Below are 27,635 nucleotides of genomic sequence, written 5' to 3' on the forward strand. Positions count from 1 at the left end.
CATATATTTCAATGAAAAACTTTTAAACTTTTAGAAACAAAGTAGAAAATTCCTAGAGTGTAGAACTAGGTGAAGTGTTGTTAGACATAACAATAAGAGTATGATCCATAAAATAAAAAATAACAAATTAGACTTTATCAAAATGAAATAGTTTTGCTGTGCAGAGGCTGCATGCTAACAAGGTGAGAAGATATGCTATATAGAGTGAAGACAGTATTTGAAAATTGAAAATTCATGTGCATTTACAAGTAGAGAATTAATGTTGGTTGAAAATTCCTGAATACAAGAACAGAAAGAATTAAATTTCATTATTCTATCAAGAAACAAAATGAAAAATATACAATTTTTATGGAAAAATTTTGTTCATAAATTATCATATTAAGATATCTAGAAATAAATCTATCAAAGATGTGCAAAACCTTGAAAAAGAAAAATTTTGCTGACATGTATAATATGATATCAAAACAAAAGGAAAACTACAGAATGTTAATATATTTGAAGAAGAAATGTAAAAATATCAGTATCCCACAAATTAACTTCAGTTCCTTGTAATTCTATTAAAAATATTTTTTTTTAATTTTTTTCTTAGCTGTAGATGGACACATGACTTTATTTTTGTTTATTTATTTTTATATGGTGCTAAGGATTGAGCCCGGTGCCTCACACATGCTAGGTGAGCGCTCTACCACTGAGGTACAACCCCAGCCCTCTACTAAAAATCTTGATAGAATTTTTACAAACCATGAAAAGCCTTTTTGAAATTATTATTATTGTCAAAAGAGGAAAGTACAAAGAATAGATTATACACTTCCCAAAAGGGGGGTATTGAAAAATATTGAATTTCATTTTGCTTTGATTTAACTTCAAGAAATCTTTATGAAATTAAGAAAAGGTTGGATTTGTGCTTTGTGGCACAAAAGAAGAAAAAATAGGCCCTAATCTCTATTACATGGGGCTAGGCCCCAACTTCCTTAATAATATGCCTATAGCACAAGAACTAAAACCAAGAATCAACAAATAGGATAGATTCAAACTAAAAAGTTTTTTCTCAGCAAAAGAAGTAACATGTGAGGTGAATAGGGAGCCTACATCCTGGGAACAAATTTTTACTCCTCACACATCAGATAGAGCTCTAATCTCTAGGGTATATAAAGAGCTCAACAAGATAAGCACCAAAAAAACATCAAATAATCCAATCAATAAACGGGCTAAGGACCTGAACAGACACTTCTCAGAAAAGGATATACAATCAATCAACAAATAAATGAAAAAAATGCTCATCATCTCTAGCAATCAGAGAAATGCAAATTAAAACTACCATCTCACTCCAGTAAGAATGGCTGCCGCTATTTTGAAGACAAACAACAAGTGCTGGTGAGGATGCGGAAAAAGGTACACTCATACACTGCTAGTAGGACTGCAAATTGGTGCAGCCAATTTGGAAAGCAGTATGGAGATTCCTTGGAAAGCTGGGAATAGAACCACCATTTGACACAGCTATTCCTCAGACTGTAGAATCCTTTCTTTTAGATATTTTAGATATATAGTACAGGATCACTACCTATAGTCACCTATCATAAAATAGCATACTACAACTTCTTAATTTTATGAAAATCCAATGTTGTACCATTGATCAATCTTTTTATTCTGTCCTTTTGGACAAAGCAAAATGATCAGCAATTTTATTTTACTCATTGCTTTTCATTAAAATTGTTTATTGGGCTGGGATTGTGGCTCAGCAGTAGAGCGCTTTCCTTGCATGGGTGGGACCTGGGTTTGATCCTCAGCACCACATAGAAATAAAGGCATTGTGTTGTTTCCATCTACACCTAAAAAACAAATATTAAAAAATTGTTTATAGTCCATAAACACAATGGGCAATATTCACAAAACTTGTAATAGGGTAGAAGATAGCCTAACTAACTTCATTGAGATAAAGTGAATTAACCCATTTTGAGAGAAAAAAAAGAATAAAAAAGGAAAAACCAAAAAAGTTTTACAGGATGAATGGTACCCTGTTAGGCATACAAATATCTGCATTGTCAGAGTTCCAAGGGAGGAGAAAAAGAGAAAAATGCACAGAAACCGTATTTCACAGAGTGATAATTGAAAACGTTCCGAGCTTTGTGAGAAATATGAACATTCAGTCTGGGAAGCGCAAAAGAATCCCAAATAGATCCAACCTAGAAAGTCTTCTCCAAAGCACAATATAATTTAAGCTGTCAAAAGTCAAAGACAAAGATTTCAAAAACATCAAGAGAAAATGTCAAGTCATATAATAAGGAAACCCTATTAGAATAGCAGCAGATTTCTCCATAGAACCTTGTAGGCCAGAGAATGGGATGATATATTGAGAGAATTTAAAGAAAAAAAATCCTGTCAGACAAGAATTATGTACCCAGCAAAAGTATTTTTCAGAAATGAAGAAGAAATAAAGTCTTTCTCAAGCAAGCAAAAACCAAGTGAATTCATCACTAGAATTGCCTCACAAGAAATTATTAAAGGAGTTCTATATCTAGAAGTGAAAGAATATTAACTTCCAACAGAAGGAAGTATAAAATTCACTGTAGATATATAAATGAGAACAGGAAAAAATAAAAACCTATCATTACAGAAAACCACCAAACCACAAAGATTCACAATAATAAAAAAAATAATGGATATACAAAACAGTTATTAACAGTATAGAAAATATTTAAGTTATCTTGTTAACTATCAAAAATTATTGAATGTAAATGGATTTAAACATCTTATTAAAAGAATAGAATGGATGCGTCTGATAGAAGAAAAAGCTTCAATAGATGAATTGATAAAAAAAATGTGGCATTTATACACAATGGAGTATTACTCAGCTAAAAAATGACAAAATCATGGCATTTGCAGGGAAATGGATGGCATTAGAGCAGATAATGCTAAATGAAGCTAGCCAATCCCTAAAAAACAAATGCCAAATGTCTTCTTTGATATAAGGAGAGCAACTAAAAACAGAGCAGGGAGGAAGAGCATGAGAAGAAGATTAACATTAAACAGGGAGGAGAGGTGGGAGGGAAAGGGAGAGAGAAGGGAAATTGCATGGAAATGGAAGGAGACCCTCATTGTTATACAAAATTACATATAAGAGGATGTGAGGGGAAAGGGAAAAAAAAAACAAGGGGGAGAAATGAATTACAGTAGATGGGGTAGAGAGAGAAGATGGGAGGGGAAGGGAGGGGAGGGGGGATAGTAGGGGATAGGAAAGGCAACAGAATACAACAGACACTAGTATGGCAGTATGTAAAAATGTGGATGTGTAACCGATGTGATTCTACAATCTGTATACGGGGTAAAAATGGGAGTTCATAACCCACTTGAATCAAATGTATGAAATATGATATGTCAAGAGCTATGTAATGTTTTGAACAACTAATAATAATAATAAAAAAAGAATAGAATGGAGTCCCAACTATAGTCTGCCTGCAAGAAACTCATCTTTCTGGGAAAGTCACATTTGGTTTCCACACAAATGAAAACCAGAAACAAATAGGAGTAGCCCTACTCATATCAGATAAAACAACCTTTAAGGAAAAGACTATAAGAATATAAATGTTACTATGTAATGAAAATGGATCAACTGAGCAAAAGGTTATATCAACTGAAATGTATATACATACAATACTGTACCACCTAACTCTGTAAACCAAATATTATTAGATATAAAGGGAGTGATGCACTCCAATATAATAATAGTTGGGGACTTCAATAACCCATGCTCACCAGTGGACAGATCGTGTAGACAGAAAATCAATAAAAATTCTAGTAAACTATATACAAAATTGGAATAAAATATAGAAATATTTTTAAAAATTAAAATTGAAATAAGCTATACTATATACCACAGACATTGTAGAACATTTCATCTAACATATACAGAACATGCATTCTTCTTATCAGAGACAAGACTATTTAGGATAGACCCCATGTATTTTGTTATGTCACAAAATACAGCTCAAGAAATTTTATATTAAATTTTAAAATTGAAATTATATATATCTTCTTTAAGTACATGAAATAAAACTGGAAATCAATAAAAAAAATATAGACAATGTTCAAATACATGGGAAGTAAATTACATTGTTCTGAACAATTAATAGACAATAAATAAATTATAAGGGAAATTAAAAGTTTCTTGAAACAAATGAAAAACTGGAAAAACAATTCCAAAACCTATAGGATAGAGTAAAAATGGTACTGAGAGAAGTCTGTAGCAATAAGTATCAAAAACATAGATTTCAAATAAACAATCTAACATTCCAATAAAAAGACCTAGAATAGCAGGAATAAACCAACAAATGTGAACAAAATTGGTAGAAATAGGGCTGGGCCTATAGCTCAATTGGTAGAGTGCTCACCTAGTTCATGTGAGGCACTGGGTGTGATCCTCAGCACTACATAAAAAATAAAAATAAATGAAATAAAGTTACAGTGTTAATCTATAACTAAAAATATATTTAAGTTTGGTAGAAATAAATAATAAAGATCAGAGCACAAAAAAATTAAAATGAGATTAAAAAAATCAAAGAAACAAAAAGATTTTGAAAAGAAACTGCCAGAACTTTCAGTATACTGAAAAAGAGAGACAGAAAGAGAGAGAGAGAGAGAGAGAGAGAGAGAGAGAGAGAGATGCAAATAAATAAAATTAGATATCCAAAGGAGACATTGGAACAGATATCATAGAAATGCAAATATTATTAGTAACTATTATAAACAACTATGCACCAACTATTTTTTAAAGTTCCATAAAAAAATGAATATATTCCTGGACACATATTACAATAAAATTGAGCCATGAGGATACAAAAAATAACAAGTAATGAGATTAAATCAGTTAATAATATTTTCTCAAAACAGACAAGTCCAGGATGAGAAGACTTCACTGCTGAATTTTACCAAACTTTTTATTAAGAACTAATGCCAATCTTCTTAAATTGTTCCAAAAAATTGAAAGAGAAACTATACCATGAGGACAAACTACCCAGATGCCCAAACCAGACATGGATACAATAGAAAACTATAGAAATTCTGAACAAAATAAAAAATTGAATGCAATAGCACAGAAAAAAAGATCATTCCATATGATCAAATGGGATTTATTATAGGAATTCAAGGAGAGTCTGGTGCATATACATCAATAAGTGCAATATATTACATTAACAGAATGAAGGACAAACAAAATGTTCTTCTCAGTAGATGCAGAGAAAGTATCAATAAAATGTGACATACAGTTTTACATATAATACCAAATACATAATCCAGAAAGAAATAAATTAATAAATTGGACTTGATGAAAATTAAATCCTGCTTTTTGAAAGACCTTCTTTAGGGAACAAAAAAGCAAGCCATAGACTTCAAAAGGATATTTGAAATTCAGATATCTAACAGAAGATTTGTTTTCAAAATAGATGAAGCACTATCATTGCTTAGAAATAAAGAAAAGAACTAGTCAAAATGGACAAAAGAATCAAACAGATATTTCATCAAATGATATACACAGATGGAAAATAACCAGATGAGAATAAAATCAATATCATTAGTTACTAGAAAAATGTGTATTAAAAACATATTTTTAATATGCTAAAATGAAAATGTTATAACCCTATTAAAGTATCTCAAGGTAATAGAAGATCATACGAAATGCTGAAGAAAAATGTGGAGAACAATCAAATTTCTTGAATATTGCTGGTAGAACTGTAAAATAGCACACCACTTTGGAAATTGATAGTTTCTTAAAAAGTCAAACACCTAAAACATGATCCAAATATTTTACTCCTTAATATTTGCCCAAGAACCATGGAGGTATTTTACCATAAAATGATGAAATAAAGACCCATTGTAACTAATTAAAATAAATATTTTTTTTAAATCCCAATTTAATGGGAAAAAAGAACCACTGTGTGAAAGAAGCCTAGGAATTTATACATATTGTGTGATTCCATTTCATAAAATCTTAGAAAATCCAAACTAATGAGTAATAACATAAGGTTGGCCAGCCAAAGTCATGTGTAAAGTAATTATAAATGGGCATAAGGAAACTTTTGGGAGTGATAATTATGTTTGTCAATATGACTACAATGATGATTTCACAAGCATATGTATCTATCAAAAAATTGCAAATGGTACATTGTAAAATGTCCTATCTATGATATATGATTTTTACCTTAGTACAATTCTTAAGAAAGAAATTATTTCAGTAAGTATATTTTATGGATCTCATTTATATCTTGATATATGCATTAATTATAAAACAAAAGCATTATAATTATATTAAATCTCATTTTTATAGAACAGGTCAGTTGGGAAACCTCACAGCTCCGTGCAATGAAAATTGTAGATGCTCATCTTCATTATATTCTTCTGTCTGTGGAAGAGATGATATTGAATATTTTTCTCCCTGCTTTGCAGGCTGTACTGATTCTAAAATGTTTAAAAACACAAAGGTAATTTTTAAAATATTTCTTCTTCTCCAGTAACATGTTCAAATTTTAGATAGTCTTTATATTGTACTCCTGACTCTATAAACTTTCTGGTTTCTTGTTTTCCTCATTTTTAAATTTTAAAAAGAAGTAAAAAAAAAAATCTGTTTTTTATTTCCATAAACACAAAAGTCTTATGGGAATTGAGTGCTACACTCTGCCTCTATACATCCTAATTTTGTGCATTTAAAGCAGTGAGTGATTGCCATTTACCTCCATGATAGCAAAGTGGGAAGAAACCACCCAAGAAGAAGAGCATTTTGTCTTCAAATTTCACAGTTTGCTTCAGTGATATGCTACACATTAGTCCCACCTTGTCAGATCAGGCGAGGCGGGCAGCAACCAAAGGAGGCAGATTTAAAAAGGGCCAACTAACTAGGCTTTATTGAGATATCACTCCGTGGAGGAACTCCATCAGACCCACAGAATGGACAGGAGAAGGGTCTGAGGAGAAACCACATGGAAGCTTGACCAGATTGGACTTTTATGGGGCTTACAGCAGGAAGGGAAGGGCTTGGGACAGAAAAAGGTGTTTTTAGTGTCTCTTGTTCTGATGGAATTGGTCAGGGGAGTTGGCTGAACTCCAGGATTGGCCAGCGGGTCCTGATGATTGATAGACATTAGTCAGGTGGTCTCCTTGATAGACAGGCATTTTCACAGGCACCTGATTGATGTTCCTTTCCCGCATGGGCTGCTTTGTTCTAAGTTGCCACCAAGTTGCCACCACCAACCGAATATCACACAGCCCCCAAACCCCTCAAATACAATCTTTATTATACCAAGGGGTTAACCAGTGCTTCCTTTTGATGACCTTTTGCTCAGATTTTGTTTCTGCCAAGGAATTAAAAATTCCTACTGTATACATTTTTGCTATTTGTCTAATTTTGCATAACACTAACTCACATTTGGAAACTAGTCCTTTAATTGTTTACCAGAATTCACCATACACATGAGAAATCTTATAAAACCTATCAGACATTCCAGAAGTATATTTGAGTTAGAAAAAGTTCATATGGCAGAAATGTAAGTGACTTCAAATTTACTAGATATTTTCCTTCCTGTCCTTTGGTATTTCATGAAGTAAAACCATTTTAAAACTTCCATATTTGCTAATCTTTGCTGTATTAACATCAAATTTACTATTGTCTGAGCCATCCCCCACCCAGGTCTTACACTCTCATGAAGAGCAGGCGACTAACACCTATTTGTGGATTAATTTGTTTTTAATCCAAAATTGCATAAAAAGCTTTTTCAATTTTCACCTTTTAAATGTCACAGAATTGGGAGATTGAGAAAAATGCTGCACTAGAAGAATCCATATAATAGCTACCTTCCAAGATTGAAACAAATCATAGCTATATGATAAGTGAGGGAGGAAGAGCCAGTAATGATGAAAAGACCAGAAATACTGATTTTTAGAAGAGAAAAATAATTAAGAAAAGGAATAGTTTGCACCAGTGCCAAGTGCATCGTGGCTTGGTGAGGACAAGCCATTCTCCTCCTGCGATCTGTAGATTTCCCAGTGAGTTTCAGAAAAGCAGGCTCTACTGTCTAGTACAATTGCAAAATTTTTTTTGAGGTTGTTATGAATGCAATAGTTTTCCTAATTTCAGTTTCAGCAGATTTGTTATTGCAGCATAGGAAAGCAATCACTTTATTTATGCTGATCTTGTAGCCTGTACTTTGTTAAATTTGTTTATAAGTTCTAGAAGTCTTATGGTGGAGGTTTCTTTCTGAGAGGGGTTGGTGCCTTCTAAATATAGGATCATGTCATCAGCAAACAGAGATCATTTTACTTCTTCTTTTTCTATTAGCATTGCTTCAATTTCCTTCTCTTATCAGATACTCTAGGGCTAGAGTATCAAGGACTATGTAGAGAAGGAGTGGCAAGAGTGGGCATCCTTGTCTTATTCCTGTTTTTAGAGGAAATGCTTTCAGTGTTTCTTAAGTATGATGTCGGCCTTGGGTTTGTCATAAGTCATTTTTACAATGCAGAAATAAGTTCCTTCTCTCCCTAGTTTCTGTAGTGTTTTAAACATGAATGGGTGCTGGACTGTGTCAAGTGCTTTTCTGCATTTATTGAGTTAATTGTGTGATTTTTTCTTTAACTTTGTTTATGTGGTGTACATTTATAGATTTGTGTATGTTGAACCAACCTTGCATCCCTGGGATTAAACCCACTTATTATGGTATACTATCTTCTTAATGTGTTTTTAAATGTGGTTTGTCAATATTTTATGAAGAATTTTTTTTATATGATCAGTGATATTGGCAAAAACTGTCTTTCCTTCATGTGTCTTTGTCTCGTTTTGATATCAGGGTGATAATGTTTTCGGACAATGAATTTGGCAGTATTCTCTTCTTTTCTATTTCATGGAGTAATTTGAGAAGGATTGACATTGGTTCTTTGTTAAAGTTCTGGTAGAACTCAACTGAGAATCCATCTGGTCCTGGGCTTTTTATTGTTTGGAGACTTTTAATAGCTGCTTCAATTTCATTGCTCTTTATGTTTTCTATATTCTCATGATTTAATTAGGTCATATGTCTCTAGGTATCTGTAATTATCCCTGAGTGTCTTGTTTACTGGAGTATAAATTTTCAGATAGATTTTTATGATCCACTGAATTTCAGTAGTGTCTATGGTGATACTATTTTTTGTTAATTTGGGTTTTCTCTCATTTTCTTTTGATTAGTTTGGCTAAATGTTTATCAATCTTGCTTATCTTTTTTTTTTTTTAAGGCACCAATTCTTTGCTGCATTGATCCTTTTGTTAAATTTTCAGATTCATTAATTTTGGCTCTGATTTTAATTATTTCCTGTTTTCCACTGATTTTGGAATTAGTTTTATCTTGTATTCTATAGGGATGGAACCATTGCATATTAGAGATGCAACCATTTTGAATAGTAATGCAATTCACAATAGCCTACTTCATAACTTTCCCATGTTCATAAATTTAAAAAAAGAAAAAGAGCATGAAAAAGAATCTAAGAACTCTTCTCTTTATGTATATTTCTTAGTCTTTGTTCTTATCTCATACAATTTACTACTTCACGTATTAAATTTTATATTGTTAACATTTTATTCAAATGTGCCATTATTTTAAAGACATTTAAACAATACAAACATATTTTTCATTAAAAAAAAACCTAACCTATGGAACCAACCTAGGTGCCCATCAAAGATGAATAGAGGGGCTGGGGGTGTAACTCAGTGGTAGAGTGCTTGCCTGGCACACATAAGGCACTGGGTTCGATCTGCGGCACCACATAAAAACAAATAAAATAAAAGTATAAAAAAGATGAATGGATAAATAAAATGTGGTATATATACATAGTGGAGTTTTACTTAGCCAATAAGAGGAATGAAATTATGGTGTTTTGTGGCAAATGGATGCAGCTGGAAAACATCTTGCTAAATGAAATGAGCCAGGCCTAGAAGATTAAGAGTTGAATGTTTTCTCTCATATGCAGAAGTTAAACCAAAATAGGAGGAAATAAAGGGAAAGAACATCACATGAAAATAGGAAAGAAATCAGTGAAGTAGAGGAAGAGGTTATGAGAGGGAGAGAGGAGTCATAAGGGAAGGGAAGAATGGTAGAATGAGACTGACCAAACTATCCTATGTACATATATGAATTCACAGTGAATTTCACCTTTATGTATATCTACAATGCACTAATGAAAAAGAAAAACTATAAATAAATAGAAGAAAGACCAGTAGAAGAACAGGAAAGGGAACAGGGGGAGGGAGGATGGTTGGGAAAGAGGTAGTATGAGAGACTGTGTTGGAGCCAATTATATTGCTCTTTTAACTATGTCAAATGAACCCAATATTGTGCACTAACACATTTTTTTTAAAAAGAACATGCTTAAGAATAAGACTAACCAAAAACATGAAAGCCTTCATCAATGAAAATTACAGAAAACTGAGGAAACAAATCAAACACAAAAAAAATTGAAAACACCTTCAATGTTTATGACTATGAAAAATTAATTTTGTCAAAACAGACATACAAAGAAAAATAGCTACAGATTCCAGGTAATCCCATCAAAATTCCAGTGATAATCTTCCCCAAACTAAGAAAAAAAATCCTAATTCATATGGAAGAACAAAAGATCCAACATTGCCAAAGCAATTATGAGGGAAAAACAATAAAGCTAGAGGCATTACAATATTGATTTCAAGTTTTAAATTGATAATTACAGTAATAAAAACAGCTTGATACTGGCATCAAAATAGACACACCGAGCAATGGAGGAGAATGGGAGACGTAGAAACAAACCTACACAGCTACATTTATCTGATTCTTGACAAAGGTGCCCAAAACATTAAAGAAAAGACAGTCTTTTAGATGGTGCTGGGGAAACTGGATATCCACATGCAAACAATTGAAACATAATCCATATCTCTCAAACTGCACAAAAGTCAACTGAAAATGTTTAAATAGCTAGGAATAAGACCAGAACATGAGCAACTTCTAGAACAGAATACAGGGGAAAGTTCCAACCTATTGGGGTAAGTAATGACTTTCTCCCTGGGACTCCTAAAACTCAGGAAATTAATACAAAGACTCAAATAGAATGGTATCAAACTAAAAAAAGCTTCTGAACAGCAAAGGAAACAATTAAAAGCATGAAAAGAGAACCCACAGAATGGGAGAAAATCTTTGTATACTACTACTTTTCTGATGCAAGATATCTAGACTATATAAAGAACTAAAAATACTCAACAACAGAAAGAAAAAACCCATTCCATTAATGGGCAATTGAACTAAACAGATCCTTCTCAAAACAAAAAGTACAAATGGCCTTCTAATATATGTAAATCTATTCAAACATTTAACCATCAGGGAAATGAAGTTAAAACTACATTGGGATTCCATCTCACTCCAGTCAGAAGGGTGATCAATAAAAATACAAGTAACAATAATTGCTGTTAAGGATATGGAGGAAAGGAAACCTTAATACACTGTTGGTGTTCAATCTCTGGTACCAAAAAAACAAAAACAAACAAACAAACCAAAACACTCTGGTGTCCTGTATAATTTCTGAAAGTTTTAATTTTTGTTCTTAATATTTTATTAATGGAATGTGTTATTTTCTTCCTGATGTTGAGTATTTTTAGTTCTTTATATTGTCTAGATATAATATAATGCTTTTCAGTTGCCTTCATTTTCCCCAAAAGACTTTATTTCATTCTTCTTTATAACTACATAAAATTACATTGTGTGTATATACAATATTTTCTTTATCCATTCATCTGATGACAGACATCTAGGCTTATTCCGTAACTTAGGCCATTGTGAAATGTGCTGCTATAAACATGGGGATGCATGTACCTCTAAAGTATGTTGTCTTTCAATCTTTTGAATGGATACTAAAGAGTGGTATAGCCAGATCATATAAGAGCTCCATTTTTAGTTTTTTGAGGAACTTCCATATGACTGTACCACTGAGCCACAGTCAGATTTTCATATGACTGTACCACAGAACCACATCCTCAGCCCTATTTTGTATCTTATTTAGAGTCACGGTCTCACTTAATTACTTAGGGCCTTGCTAAATTGCTGAGGCTGGCTTTGAACTCAAGATCCTCCAGCCTCAACCTCCCAAGCCACTGGGATTACAGGTGTGTGTCACTGTACCATGTGACAATGATATTTGATAGAAAAAGAGCTCTGAAGTAAAACTGACAATAATGGACTCTATGATTATTAACATGAGGTATGAATAGAATTCATTAACAGGTAGAATTATCATTAATCTCAAATGGGAAAAAGTTGACACCACAAAAAGTAATGTCAACAAAATGAAAATTAAAAGAAATACAATATACTTAAAATAATCAAGTACTGATATGACAGTAGTGGAATTCCTTCTGAAAAATGTTTTCTGAAATAAAATATGTCAGCTTTGAAATCATTCTGTGAATATTCATATTCAATATATGAGCAAGGCTAAAATGCTAGAATTGGATACTCTTCATTTAAAATTTTGCAGAAGTTTGCAGGAAGAGCAGTAGGAAATATTGTGACTCTGAAGATTTTAAAGTTTCTGTAGAAAATTGTAGCTTTATTGAAACTGAAAATAGATATCTGATATTAGTATGATAATATTCCTGGGAAGTTTTGCCTCTCTGAAACCCACATTTACTGCATGCTTCCCAAAATCCTCAAGTTTCCTCATATAGATTTTGTGATACATTGGGCTTTTCTTTATGATCTCACTGGCTCTGGTTCTTTTCAGCACTTTCATTATAAAATAGCAGGGTTGGGAGCTTCTGTCACAGGCTTTTGTAGTCCAAGGGGCACCTTACTCATTTTCCATGGAGGGGAAATTAGTCTCATTCAAATCATTAAGGATGATAAGAAACAAGCCTTCAGATCTCTTTACGTTGAAACATCCATAGAATATTGGATTTAATTTACTCACCTCCTATCTTTGTGTTGTTTTGTCATATTTTTTTCACATATTTTAAACGATGCATGCTATTGTCAATTGTTCCTTCCAGCAGTCAATATTCACTTATATTTGCCCTTTATCTCACATTTCCATACTTTTGTTTAGAAATACTTCTTTCTGCCTGAAGAATTTTATTTTACCTTGATTTCTGAAAACTTCACTGGGTATGGAGTTCTAGAGTAGTAATTATTTCCCCCAAAGCAGTATATTGTCTTCAGTCTCTGGCTGCTTTTAAGATTTTTCTCTTCATTTGTTGTTTTCAGCAGCTTTACTTTGGTGGGCCTGGTTGTGGTTTTCATTTTATTTATATTACTTGGGTTTCATGAAATATCTTTAAGTGTGTGATTAATGTCTATCAGTTGGAAAATTCTCAGCTATTAGCTTCTTCTCTCTTTCTCTCTCCTGTTCTTTTTGGGACCATTTATTAGTTTACTATTAATAAATACATAACAAATTACCAGTGCCTTGGTGGGTTTAAATAACACCCAGTTATTAGCTCACATTTCTAACGTCAGAAGTTCAGACCTAGCATTACTGAGTCCTTCGCCCAGAGTCTCACAGACAGAAACCAGGTGTTACTCAGACTATGTTCTTTCTGGAAGCTCTGGCAAATAATTTACATCTAAATTCATCCAGATTATTGCCAAATCCAGTTCCTGTTGGTTGCGAAAAAATGAAGTCTGTGTTTCCTTGCTAGTTGTCTGCTGGGGTACAGTCTTCGTTTTTACAAGCTACTCACATTTTTTAGCAAATGACTGCCTCTGTCACCAAGTTCAGCCACAAACAATTTCCCTTATGTGGTATACTTTGAATGTTTCACTTCAGGAAGAACTTTGTTCATTTTCAGGCTCACTTACTCAGGTTACCCAAGACAATTTATCTTTCTTTAAATCAACTATGCCATATAACTTAGTAAGGGAGCAAAGTCTATCAATCAGTTCACAGACCTTGCGATTATGCAGCTATGCACAATAGAGGGAGAGTATCTTTGTTCCATCTTTAGAATTTTGCCTAACACAGACTAAAAAGAGTTATCTCCAATTATTTAGATACTTTCTGTTTTCCATCTCTTTTTATGTGTTTAAGTTGTTGAAATATAGATATTTTCCACTGATCGATTTTCCAGCTACTAATCTGCCATTATTCAGTGTTCCCTTTGTCATTAAACCTATTTTTTGAGATTTTAATTTCACTTCTATTTTCTAATTCTAGCATTTATATTTTTATAGCCTATAAACCTCTGGTTAAATTCTACATACTTTAAGCTATTTTATTATCCTTGTGTTTTCTGAAACATATTGATCATTACTGTTTTCTTGATATTAAATTCACTAACTATGTCATTTAAGAGTCTACTTAATTTTTTTACTTATAATTTTAAGCCAGTTTTCTTGTCACTTTGATTTGCTCATAATATTATATGAAATGATAAACATTGCATGTGAAAAAAAGTTGCCTAATATAATTGCATAATTTTCTATTTCTTTGCTTTTGCTTCATGTATTTGAGATTCTGCTATTTGCATCCACATTGATAATTGTTCTATCTTCTTATGGGGTTATTTCTTTTGTCTTTGTAGAGTATTCCTTTCAATTTCTGGTAATACTGTTCTGTGTCTTCAAGTCTATTTCATATGATGGGATATAGTTTACTTTTCCTTTGATAACTGCTTCCATGGTATATCTTATTTCTATTCTTTATTTCTTCCTTTATATTTAATGTGTTTTCTATAGCCAGCATGTGGTATGGTTTTGCTTTTATCTCCATTGCTATTCATCTGTCTTTTATGTGTAGTTTTTAGACTAATAACATTTAATATAATAGCTGATATGGTTGGATTTAGATCTGTCTTCCTTTTTATTGTTAGAGTTAGATATAATTTACTATTTCAATTTTTACTATTTATTTCAATTAGATATATTTTACTATTTCATTTCAGTGGCTTTTTAATAAAAATATGGCATGTATTTCTTTGAATTTTCGTAAATGGTGGCTTTATTTCTTTGAGACCATTAAGACTAATCATATGGCCAGTAGAATTTTTCTCTGTAAGACTGGGTCACCTTTCTGTTGTTGAGGAGATTTTTTTCTACAGCTGCTGCCCGTGCATCCACACTGCCACTGAGTTCATTTGCCTCAACCCTTTCCCATTGCACACCCTACATGTCAGAGAATCTAGCAAAGCAACTGGCATACTACAAGCTCAAGTTCAGTAAGTAGAAGCAGAATTACCTGGAAATGAAATTTGCTAAAATTGAAAACAAACTTACAAGAAATTATGAAATTAACTAAGTACCTCCTGTTAATGTAGTCTTCAAAAACTCTGGAATTTCAGACAGTTTTGCTTCTGCTCAGCCAACTCATTTATGAAAAGTAGGATACAGAGACAAGTGTGTGGCAATCTGGAGTGAATATGGACAGTGTTAGGAAGAGACAAAGGAAGAAAACGGCACCATTGCAATCACCTTTGCTGTTTAGAGCAAAGTTGGAGTGATTTCACTGTGGAAACTGAAGCCTGCAGAAGAATAGAGAGAACATGTGTAGGAAAGAGAGGACCAAGAAGTGAAATGTTAACAATTCAACGACCATGCCTATTCAAAAACAGATAGATAAAGAGAAGTCATTTTGCTTCACCTGAGAGTTTAACCAGTTAAATTGGAATAGGAACTTTTAGAATTGCTGATAATCTGTGACACAATAGCAGGATTCCTGTAAATACAACTGCAAGCATTTGATACCTCAATAATCAGAGATTGTTGGATTTCATCCCTGTTGGGCTTCACATTGACTGTTTATATTTTTCTAAAGATAAATGATTTGTTAGATGAGTAAGGAAGATGGTATTGTTGTTACTGTTTGACTTCAATGGAACGAAATGTGAAACAATTGCATTTGATAACTGCTATTCATTTTTAATTTTTCATTTTTAAAATCAGTTCCCTCAGATTTCATTGAAAAAAAGCACATTTCTGGGTAGATGCTGCTTAAATCAGCAGCTATATTTGATTGTTGATCTTCCTAATATCAGGTCATCACTTAACTGATGGTATGAATATTCTGTAAATTATAGTTTGGAATTTTCAGATGCTTTGTTCTTGACATGTACTCCAGCAATTCACTGGAGTATTAAAACAAAACACCAGCCTATTCAAGAGAACTTATATAGTTTTCCCCCCTCATCTTCAACTATAAAATTTAGCCATTATCCAGACAAACCTAAATATAGGCTAATTTGTAAATGACAAAATTGTTTTTTCCTTAAATAACTTGTTTACTAGGCCTTTTATTTTCAGTTTTCTTCATTGAGATAGTTTAATATATAGGATGAGCTACCTTTCTAAAGTGCTTTTGGTTTGGTGTTTTTTGGTCATGTTTGCTTGGGTATTCACTTTGTTGGTTTTTCACTTATGCATTAATGATAACATTTTTGGATGTGTAACGTTTATATGGGGGTACATGATTCTATACATGGTGTTAATACTATTTTTTTGTAAAAAAAATAAAACAAGGCAAAATTAATGAATAGGAATACTAAATATATTATCATTAAGAATTTTTTGTGCATGAATCTGACCATAATTTCTCTGCAGATTATGATCCTATAACTAACTTGAGTCTGTAATTTTTATTAACTAGATCATTTTTTGGCATAAATAATCATTACAGTTATACTGATCTGATTTAAAGCCAAATACATGCATACAAAAGGATCTTTCTGTTAATGGAAGATGGTGCTTTGGGGTGCAAGTTAGAAAAAGACTAATTATCTTATGCTCATTTATGTTATTATGTTTTCTTGGTTCCCTCCCTGAGCTGTGGACTGGCGCCTCCCTGGACTGACAGAGTTTATCTCAGGGAGGCCCTCACTGCATGATTGCCTCCTTTTGGTTACAATTCCCACTCTAAAACCTGTTGGTAATTCCTTTCAAATTCATTTTCTAACTAAATGATGTGTCTGACAATTATTATTTTATCTTACATTATCCTAGACCTGAGAACTATTGTGTTGTACCTTATTCCAATTGCTTATTAATGATTTGTCAGTTTTTATCCTTGTCTTCATGGTTCCTTCATTGTGTATTTCATAGTGACCAGAGTGATGCTTTAAAATATGTCATTTATATTCACATCCCTTTAATGGCTTCTCATCCTTAAGAATAAAAGACCAAAATTTTTTGATTTGTTCTGATTAGTTATACATAAGAGTAGAATGCATTTTGACATATCCTACATAAATGCAGTATAACTTCTCATTCTTCTGATTGTACATGATGTAGAGTTACACCAGTGGTGTAATCATACATGCAACATAGCATAATAATGTCCAATTAATTCTATTATCCTTCCTCCCCTTCTTTCATTCCCCTCTGTCTAATCTAAAGAATCTCTATTCTTCCCTAGCTGCCTCCCACCCGCCCCCCTTATTGTGAATTAGCATCCACATAACAGAAAAAAACATTTGGCTTTTGGTTTTAGGGGGTTTGGCTTATTTCACTTAGCATAATATTCTCCAGCTCTATTCGTATACCAGCAAATGCCATACTTTCATTCTTCTTTAGGCTGATAATATTCCATGTGTATATTTTCTTTATCCATTAATATATTGAAGGGCACCTAGGCTGGTTCAATAGTTTAGCTATTGTGAATTGAGCTGCTATAAGCATAAAAAGAAGAAATGGGACCAAATAAAGACTGAAATCCAGCTAGATAAACAAGTTATATAGTTTACATCCAGCATCAGCGTGCCTGGCGTTTTGATATTCTCCCCATTGTGCTTGAATCACTCCACCTCTATGGCCTTTGAATGTTACATCACATATGGCCTCTCTTTTGCCTTGTTTCTTCTCAATTCATGCAGTTTTCCTTTGCAGGTGTTCCATGGTACTGGCATCTCAACCTTGAGAGATCTCCAATGCAGCTTCAACTTTTTTTCACATATTCACACACTTCCATTTCTTCTTTTTATGCCCCTATTTCTCCCTTATGGAATGGAAGTGTCTATTCTGTGTTATTGTATCTTGGAAATATATATATTATTCCTTTTGATCTTTATTCTCGCAGTTAAGAGTTTACCTTGAGTCTCAGATACATTGCTATTTTAAACTTTGTGGCAATGCTGGAACCATTGAGACTATGGGAACTCTTGAAAATGGATTAAACATATCTTAACTTGTGATATAGGCATGACCTTGAACTTGATGGGCCATAGTAGAATATTGTGTTTCAGATATATGGTTTCCCCAAAAAGCATATGTGTGATGCAATGTAAGAATGTTCAGAGGTGAAATTATTAGATTATAAGGGGTATAGCCTAATCTATGAATTAATCCACTGATATGTATTAACTGGTTGGTAACTGTAGGAAGATAGGGTGTGACTGGAGGAAGTCAGTCACTGTGGGTATGCCTTTGGGACTTACATTTTGTCTTTGTTGAGAAGAGATATCTGTTTCAATCTACACACACACATACACACACACACACACACACACACACACACACACACTCCTTCCTGGTTGACATGTCTTGAGCTGCTTTCCTCTGCCAACCCTTTCCTCCATATGCTCTGCCTCAGCTCAGGCCCAGAGCTGTCGAGATGCCTGATCATAGACTAAATCTGTGAAATCATGAGCCAAAATAACTTTGTTCTCTAAGTTGTTCTTGTTTGTCATTTTGGTCACAGCAACAAAAAGCTGATTTAAAACGTCCAGTAATTGTTTGCTGATGATATCATTCTATATTCAGAAGACCCAAAAAATTCCACCAGATGACTTCTAGAGCTGATAAATGCATCTAGCAAAGTAGCAGGATACACAATAAACACTCAACAATAGCTTTCCAGTACTCTAACAGTGATTCATCTGAAAAAGAAATCAAGAAAACTACCCTTTTTATAATAACTTCAGAAAAAAAGAGAAACATTTGGGAATTAATATAACCACAGAGATGAAAAATCTCTACATTTAAAAATATAGAAAACTTGCCTGGCATGTGTGAGGCCCTGGTTTCGATTCTCAGCACCACATATAAATAAATAAATAAAGGTCCATTAAAAAAATATGTAGAAAACTGAAGAAAGAAATTAAAGACTTCAGAAGATTGAAAGGACTCCCACATTCCTGGATAAACAGAATTAATATCATTAAAATCGTCATACTAACAAAAGATATAAACACATTTAATGCGATCTCCATAAAAATTTCAATGACATCCTTACTGTAACTAGAAAAGAAAAACAGTCCTTAAATGCAGGTGGAAGAATAAGAGACTTAAAATAGACTAAGCAATTCTGAACAAGAAAAGTGATGTAGGAGGCACCACAGTACATGATCTCAAATTAATACTACAGAATTATTTTTTTAAAGAGAGAGAGAGAGAGAGAGAGAGAGAGAGAGATTTTTTAATATTTATTTTTTAGTTTTCAGTGGACACAACATCTTTATTTTATTTTTATGTAGTGCTGAGGATCGAACCCAGCCCCTGCACATGCCAGGTGAGCACGCTACTGCTTGAGCCACATCCCCAGCCCTATACTACAGAATTCTAATAACAAAAACAGCATGGTATTAGGATCAGATTAATACAACCATTATGGAAAGCAATGTGGTGATTTCTCAAAAAAACTAGGAATGGAATCACCATATGAGTCAATTGTCCCACTCCTCAGTTTTTATCTGAAGGAACCAAAATCAGCATGGTATAGCTATAGCCACTTAAGTGCTTAATAGCAGCACAGTTCACAATAGCCAAATTATGGAATCAACCTGGAGACCTATCAATAGATGAATGGAACAAGAAAATGTGGCATATATCCACAATGGAGTTTTAGTCAGCCATAAAGTGAATGAAATAATGGTATTTGCCTATCAATGGATAGAAATTTTAAAAAAATCATGCTAAGTGAAGTAAGCCAGACCAAGAAATTCAAGAGTGAATGTGGAAGCTAGAGCAAAATAAAGGAAAGAAGGTCATAAGAAAAGGAGATCATTGCAATAGAAGGAAAATGAAGGAGGAAGGAAGGAAGGGAAAGGGAAAGAAAACTGGAATGAATTTACCAAAATCGTGTGGTATACATATATAATTATACAAAAGGAATTTTCACCTTTAAGCATATGTAGTAAATGCCAATCAAAAATAAATAAATGAGGGAGTGAAAGGAAGATCAGTAGAGGATAGAAAGAAGAATATGGGGAGGAGGGAAGAAGGAAAAGGGGAAGATGGGAATTAAAATCAGACTCTTTACATGTATGATATTTTCAAAATGAATCCAAATACTTTGTATAATTATAATGTTCTAATTTTAAAAAAAGCAATATCTTAACAGCTTCCTCCACAATACTGATATAATTTTCATACTAAAATTTTATGCATCATTTGGACTGAAATCATCTTTAATTCATCTTATTCTTTCAATAGTAACTTAGTACCATCTATTTATTAAATTTGCTATTTTTCTTATTATTTTGTAACTTAGAATATATTTAGTGGATTGATAAAATGCTTATATCTGTCATCTCTGATCTCCATTAGGTCTTAGAAAACATGACTTACTTACCGTCCATGAATTATTAACCTTGAAATATCAAAAATTTATATTTTCATTGGTTCCTTATTCAGTGCCACATTATGACTTTGTTTGGCCCTGGATATGTTTGTTTTTGTGCTCCCATTTCTTCACTTACAAAAAGTTTTTTTTTTTTTTTTTTACAAATGTGTTGGTATATAACATGTGATCTATTTTTGGTTTATTATTAATTACTTTTCTTATTAACATACTCATATTCAAATTTTTTCTTTGCTTTTAAAAGAAACAAACATTAAAATATTTTTATTTGGTCCTGGAAGTCTTTTGGACCTCAGTCACTGTATGCACTGTGTCTAATAAATAAAAGCCCTGACATCATTGCATACAAAGACAAATGTTATCTTTTAAACATAGTTCTAAAATTTTTATTGTTGGGTAACTAACCACATTTCATATCCCAGTTAAAATTTAATTTTATTCATTACCATATCTTTAATTACCTTAAGTATTTTGGATAAAATTTCTTAAACTGGCTAAACTTTTCCTAAGTGACTATAACCATACAAACACACACAAAGACAATAATTCATTAGGTAAAAGACCTTGGATTTATCCTTAGTGTTTTGTTTCGAAATAAGGAATGCAAATTTAACGTAAGACATTTATTAGTAAAACTGCAGTAGCCCTACATTTATTGATGCAATTTTTATTTCAATAACAAAAGTTTATTTTATGACTATATTCCTGAAACATTGTTTTTAATCTTTAATATTCATAGACGTACTACAATTGTTCTTGCATTAAAGCGGGATTAACAACTCCAGATGTAGAAGGTGATTTTATTGATGCCAGGCCTGGGAAATGTGACACCAAGTGTCATACATTACCTGTGTTTTTCGCTTTGGTTTTTTCTGCATCTGTTTTTGCTAGTTTTTCTGATGTGCCACTTACGCTAATCATCTTCCGGTATGTATATAGTATTTGCAATTATCTTTAATATAATACATAAGAAATATGAATTTAGAAATATTTCAGATTATTATAGTAAATTATTTTCTCTGTATTGTATGATAACAGAGGAGAAATTGTTACATTGTCAAAATTTATGTATATGTTTAATTCTTTTAATTTATTTGCATAAAATATACAAATGTAACATTTAGTTTAATTTTTACCTAAAATTAAGAGTATACATGTATTGAAATAGTACTCCTTAAATATGTAAAATTTTAGGTTTTTATGCATTGGGTACAAAAAAAAAACCTTGAATAAACAATCCAATAGAATTATACTTAATCTAACCCATGGAAAATTAATAAATCAGAAAATTCTTAATTGTAACACAGTTGTGAGTTTAAAGTTAATTTGTTGGTTATAATTATTTATTGACTAATTCTATTTTAGCCAATTAAATTATGAGAAAATATCTGTGTCATCAATAAAGGAACATAACTTTTAAAATTTCCATACATAAATATATTATTCTAAATACAACCAACATTTGTTCTCCATGTTTTCTTCCCATATATATGATACCCATTTAATACTCATTTTTATCCTAATCACAGAATAATTAGGCATTATTTTTTAATTATTGTTTTCAAGAGGTTAACAGGAACCTTTGAGTCATAAAGTACCTGTATAGGTTGATCAGGTAACAAAGTGTGGAAAGTAATAGTTTCTATCTGGGATCATTGGGAAATAGTATAGAGTATGACTTGTACTTGGTTCAGAACATAAGTGATTTTTTTATAGTGTAAGCACACGGGACAAGAACTTCACAGGGAAAATGAGCAGAAAAAGTAGAGGCAAAAATGTATGAAATGTGGCAAGGAGTTTGTTAAGACAGGAATAGCATGATGGGAAACAAAAACGTCTGAGCCTTTTAAGGGCTGGTCATGGGAAACCATTTATGTAATCTTATTGTGAATGGTGTTATCCTATGCACATAGCTGGGAGCCACTGAAAATAGTAAACCTCAAGGGTATAAATAATCAAATGTGTGTCTTAGATGTGATACATAGTGTGGATAATGTGGAAGATGGAGCTGAGCAGAGAAATGGAGAAAAAGAAATTAGAACTAAAAAGAACAAACACAAAATTTAAAGAAAGAAAAGTAATTAGAATTTAGTAGTATTATTTAGAGATAGATTTAGAACATATTTGGGAATTATCTAGTTTGGTTAAAATGATGAGCATGAGTATCAGGGGAGTGAGGGGCGCAGAAGTGGAAGCCAGAAGGATTTAGAAGATGTTCTAGATGTTTAATTATGATTTCTCTGATGGGAATCTTCCCAACCCTGCTTTCCCTGGCAAGCATTTGCAGGGCTATGTGCTTTAACCTTATGGTGATATTTACTTTTAGGTGTCACCTTTGTTACCAGCACACTTTTGACCTAACTATAATACTTTTAGTAGAGGATTTTCACCCATGTGCATGGAAGAGATGTTCATGGTACATTGTAAAACAACAATAAAAACCATTTTTTCAGAACCAAAAAAAATAATAAATAAAATAATGAGTGTTATTAATTTGATGTGCCAAGTATGGAATGTACAGAAATAGATGAACATATTTAGACTTCAAGTTTAGAGAACTGAATGAACGATTACTCCATTCATTAAGATTGTAAAGTCAAGGAGAATAGAAAACTTAGATTGAAGGTGATTATTGCAGTGTTGAATATACCTTATTTAAAGTTGATGTGAAATATCCAAGCAATTGTTCTCAGCAGTAAGATGAAAGAAATGATCATAATATTCCATAGGCTCAGTTCTGAATCTTCTCACTTCCCTTGAAAATCAGGCAGCACAATAAGGAAAATAACACATAAACACACACTATAATTCCAATACAGCTATGAGATAAACAAAAAAATAGTAAAGTTGAAATTATGTTTAAGTGTTGCTAAAGTTGAAGCGGGACTGAAAGTCAGCTTGTGGATTCACAAAAATTTTTATGAAGAATAGGAAATGTGGAGAGGACCTCTAAATTGACAGATCTCAGATTTGTCTGGCACATATTTCTGCTCAGAAACAGAGGGACACACATTGAGATGAATGTTCAGGAATCAGAGTCAGACCTAGGTAGATAAGTAAAGGCAGAGTCTCTCTGGATCAACAATAAGAGGGAAGCTTGAAGAGTTCCTAGGAGGCCCAGGCCTGGCAAGCAAAAAGTGCCAGCAATATAAACTGAACGAATGCATAAGCTTCAAAAGCAAAAACGTGTAATGAGAGCTCAGAAACATAGGATTGGCAGTAGAAGTTCTTTTGAAGTAGGACAGATTTGAAGAAGCAGAGGATTTGTTGCTATACTAGTCATAATAGTCCTTATTTGGAAACAATACTAACTGTACAATTAATGAATAAATTTTGGCATCTTCATACAATGTACTACTATAGAGTTGTGCTGAACAGTATGGTGATTATTAACCATTTATGCTCTGTAAGTTAAATTCTATCTTCATATATGTTTAATTCAGTATTAAATTGACCTGTTGAGTAATTAAATTCTTAATTCTAGTTATGGTATTTTCATAATGGAATTTCACTTCTTGCTTTTTAACTGAATTTAATTCTCTGATAAAAATTATCTATCTTGTCATGTAATTTTTGAATATATTAAGCCCAGAAATTTAAGATATACATGCCAGATTTATAATTTATGAAGATTCTGCAGGTTTATTTATATTTATTTTTTCCACATTATTGTTTAGACTCCATTTTATTTCTTGGTTCTGCCTCATAAAATTTACAAATAATTTTTTAAATATCATATGTTGTATTTTGTGTTTCAAAAACAATACATAACTCCAAGAAATTAAATGTAATTTTAATCAGGCAGCTAGAATAAGGATAGTTCCCTGATGATAGATTTAGGGTTTTTTCATTTTTATTTTTAATTTCAATTATAATTATAAATTTATTAGTTGTACAGATTAATGGTTTTTTTGACATGCCTGTACATGCATATGTCATGCCTTGTTTGAAAATGCACCTTCCCCTTTCCTTATCTGTTAGTCTCTTTTCTACTTTTCAGTCATTGTTTTTTATGTTTCCACAAATGAGAGAAAACATGCAATACTTGCCTTTATATATCTGACTTCTTTCACTTAACATGATGACATTAGTTGACAACAACAAAAAAACAAGTTAATCTAATCAATCAGTAGACTAAAGATCTGAACAGATATTTTTCAAAAGACTAAATACACATGGCCAATAAATATATGAAAAGATGTTCAATGGCTTTAGCTACCAGGGAATTGCAAATCTAAGCTACTCTGAAATTCCCTCTTATGCCATTCAGAATGACAATTATTAAAAAATATATAAAATAAATGCCAGTTAACAATATTGAGTAAAAGAAACCCTTATAGACTACTGGTAAGAATGTAAATTAGTGCAGCTACTATGGAAACTACTATAGAGGCTCCTCAAAAAATTAAAAATGTAACTGCAAAGTGATCCAGCTATACCACTTTTGGTATATAACCCAAAGAAATAAAGCCAGCATACAAAAGAAATACCTGTATACATCACAGTAGTCACTATTGCCAAAATAAAGAACCAGCATAGGTATACATCAGCAGATGAATGAATAAAACATATGGTGTATATACACAATAAGAGGATATAGCTCAACTGGTAGTATTTTTGCCTCGTATGCACAACGCCCTGGGTTCAATCCCCAGTACCATAAAAATAAAATAAAAATATATGCACAACAAAATATTATTCAACAATAAAGAGGAAAGAAGTTGTACCATTTGCAGACAAATGGATGGCGCTTTGGGTTTAAGTCTTTAAAAGGCCTTATCAGAAGCCAATTCTCTGTTTATACTTAGATACAGTCTATCTAGGGGGTTTGATTGAAAAAAAATGTATATGAAATATAATACTCTTAATTTTTGTGAGATTTGAATTCCATAATTATCTTCTCAGTTATAATAGTAAAACTTTGAAGATCAATATTACCACTTTACATTGCACAAGAAAAATGACCAATACATTTAGATAAGAATTCAGTAAGACAGCATATAAATCAATACACTTATTAATTTTCTTGTAATAATCAGATAAAAAGGAAAATGGAAGAAAAGAGCTCTTTTTAATTTTTTATTCTAATTTGTTATGTATCACAATTCATATTATACATACAATTCATATTAGCACAATTTTTCATATCTCTGGTTGTACACAAAGTAGAGTCACACCATTCATGTCTTCTTTTAGAAGAAAATGAAGGAGGAGGAAATGGAAAAGAAGTAGGAGAAAAACCTATAAATAAATTTAACAAGAAATGTTCAAAGCCTATATGAGAAAAAAAATGGAAATACTTTTGAAGGCACCCTATAGAGTCAGAGTTGAGAATAACAGTTGCTAGGGTAGTACATGAATGGAGCTTTAGGGATGGAGCATGGGACTTGCAAACAAAAATAGATAGCACTGAAGAGATGGGATGTCGGATATTTTGTTAATGATGCTGATTATAAGCATCTGTGCATAGAAGAAAATCACATAGAACTACATGCATGCATACACACAATTTTAATTTAAATATTTATTAAAAAATCTACATTAGCTACAAATAAAAATAGAGTAAGGTCTATGGTCTAGTTATCACTATTTTTCCAATGTCAGTTGCTTGATTTTGATGTTGTGTTATTGTATTGTATTGTATTAAAATGTCATCACAGGGGTGAGCTGGATGGAGACAGCATTTTTATAACTTCCTGTGGCTATCATACTTTTAAAATAAAAATTAAAAAAAAAAAAGAAAGAAAAGAACTTGAACAAATAAGAAGGCTAGAGCTCATCCAGGCACTGTAATCCCAGTGGCTCGGGAGTCTGAGACAGGAGGATCAAGAGTTCAAAGCCAGCAAGGCGCTGATTAACTCAGGGAGAGCCTGTCTCTAAATAAAATACAAAAATAGGGCTGGATATATGGCTCAGTGGCTGAGTGCCCCTCAGTTCAATTACCAATACCAAATAAAAAAAAAAATAGGAAGACTGAACACTCTAACTATCTCAATTCTTCTTAAGGTATCAGTAATTTCAATTTGACAATGAATATATGAAGAGACTTTACAAGTTACTCAATCTGATTCTAAAGTTTTTAAGAAAAAACAAAAGTAACATTAAGTAAAATAATGATCAGACTCATAAACTAAATATGACATAAAACCTTAATAATTTAAAAAACAGTACAGATTTAGGAACAAAGTGATAGTAAGTATAGCAATAAATCCCCAATCACATGGAAATTTTATATATAAATTTCCTCTCAAGTGCAGGGGAAAAAAAGACTGTTAGGGAAGAGGTTTCAAACTAATTGAATAGACTTGGGGGAAAATCTTATCCAGATCTCATGCGATAGCCCTGAAAAATCATATAGAAGAACAAAGACTTAAATATGAAAAAAGAAAATGCTAGAAGAAAACAAAGAAAACTGGTTAATTTCTATTTATCTCTAAAAATAGGTAACTTAAAACATGACTCAAAATCTAGAAGAGGCTAAATATCGATAAATTTTATTCCATAAAATAAAAAATAAAAAAAGTCAAAAGTTGAGCAAAAATTATCATTTTAAAGTCATATTCTGTAAAAAGGACTAATCCTTCTAATATATAAAACACCTAAAATTAACAAAGTATAAAATAAAATATAAATAAAAATATGAAAATATGCTTAGATACACCAATAATAGAAGTTTCTGGGGAAATAGAAATTAAAAATATAATGTGATTATTTTTCTTATATATCCAGTTGATAGGAGTAAAACTTTAATAATAGAATTTGCATGAATGTTTATAAAAACAAATACTCATATATTCCTTGAGAGAGAACAAAATGGTACAGTCCTTGTAAAAGACTATCTACAAAAACAAAATTACAATGTGTTATGCCATAAGTCTTATGCTAACACTGACTGTACTTCTATTTTTCAAAAATCTGAGTAACTTTTTTTTTTCAGAGCTTTAGAGTAACACACAGTGGATGGGTTCATCCTTACAAACTTACACATGCATGGAAATTGATTTTAGTCCATGAACGCCCCCCTCCCAGCCTTTTTCCTGCCATATTCCCTCCCTTCTCCTATTCTCCTTCCTGTACTCTACTTAACTTCATTTTGTTCA

General features: G+C 32.2%; 1 protein-coding gene and 1 pseudogene across 1 annotated transcript in view; both read left to right on the forward strand.

Annotated features, from left to right (window-relative positions):
• Positions 1-27,635, forward strand: part of Slco6a1 (solute carrier organic anion transporter family member 6A1) — a 121,397-nt gene that overhangs the window by 80,649 nt on the left and 13,113 nt on the right. Inside the window, exons 10-11 of the mRNA XM_076857679.2 lie at positions 6,320-6,473; positions 21,275-21,462. Of these exons, the coding sequence (XP_076713794.2) occupies positions 6,320-6,473; positions 21,275-21,462 (342 nt within the window). The remainder of the gene's footprint in view (positions 1-6,319; positions 6,474-21,274; positions 21,463-27,635) is intronic.
• Positions 15,136-15,718, forward strand: LOC143399294 (survival of motor neuron-related-splicing factor 30 pseudogene; annotated as a pseudogene).

Source organism: Callospermophilus lateralis, chromosome 5 (assembly GCF_048772815.1).
Source record: "Callospermophilus lateralis isolate mCalLat2 chromosome 5, mCalLat2.hap1, whole genome shotgun sequence".
Taxonomy (NCBI): domain Eukaryota; kingdom Metazoa; phylum Chordata; class Mammalia; order Rodentia; family Sciuridae; genus Callospermophilus; species Callospermophilus lateralis.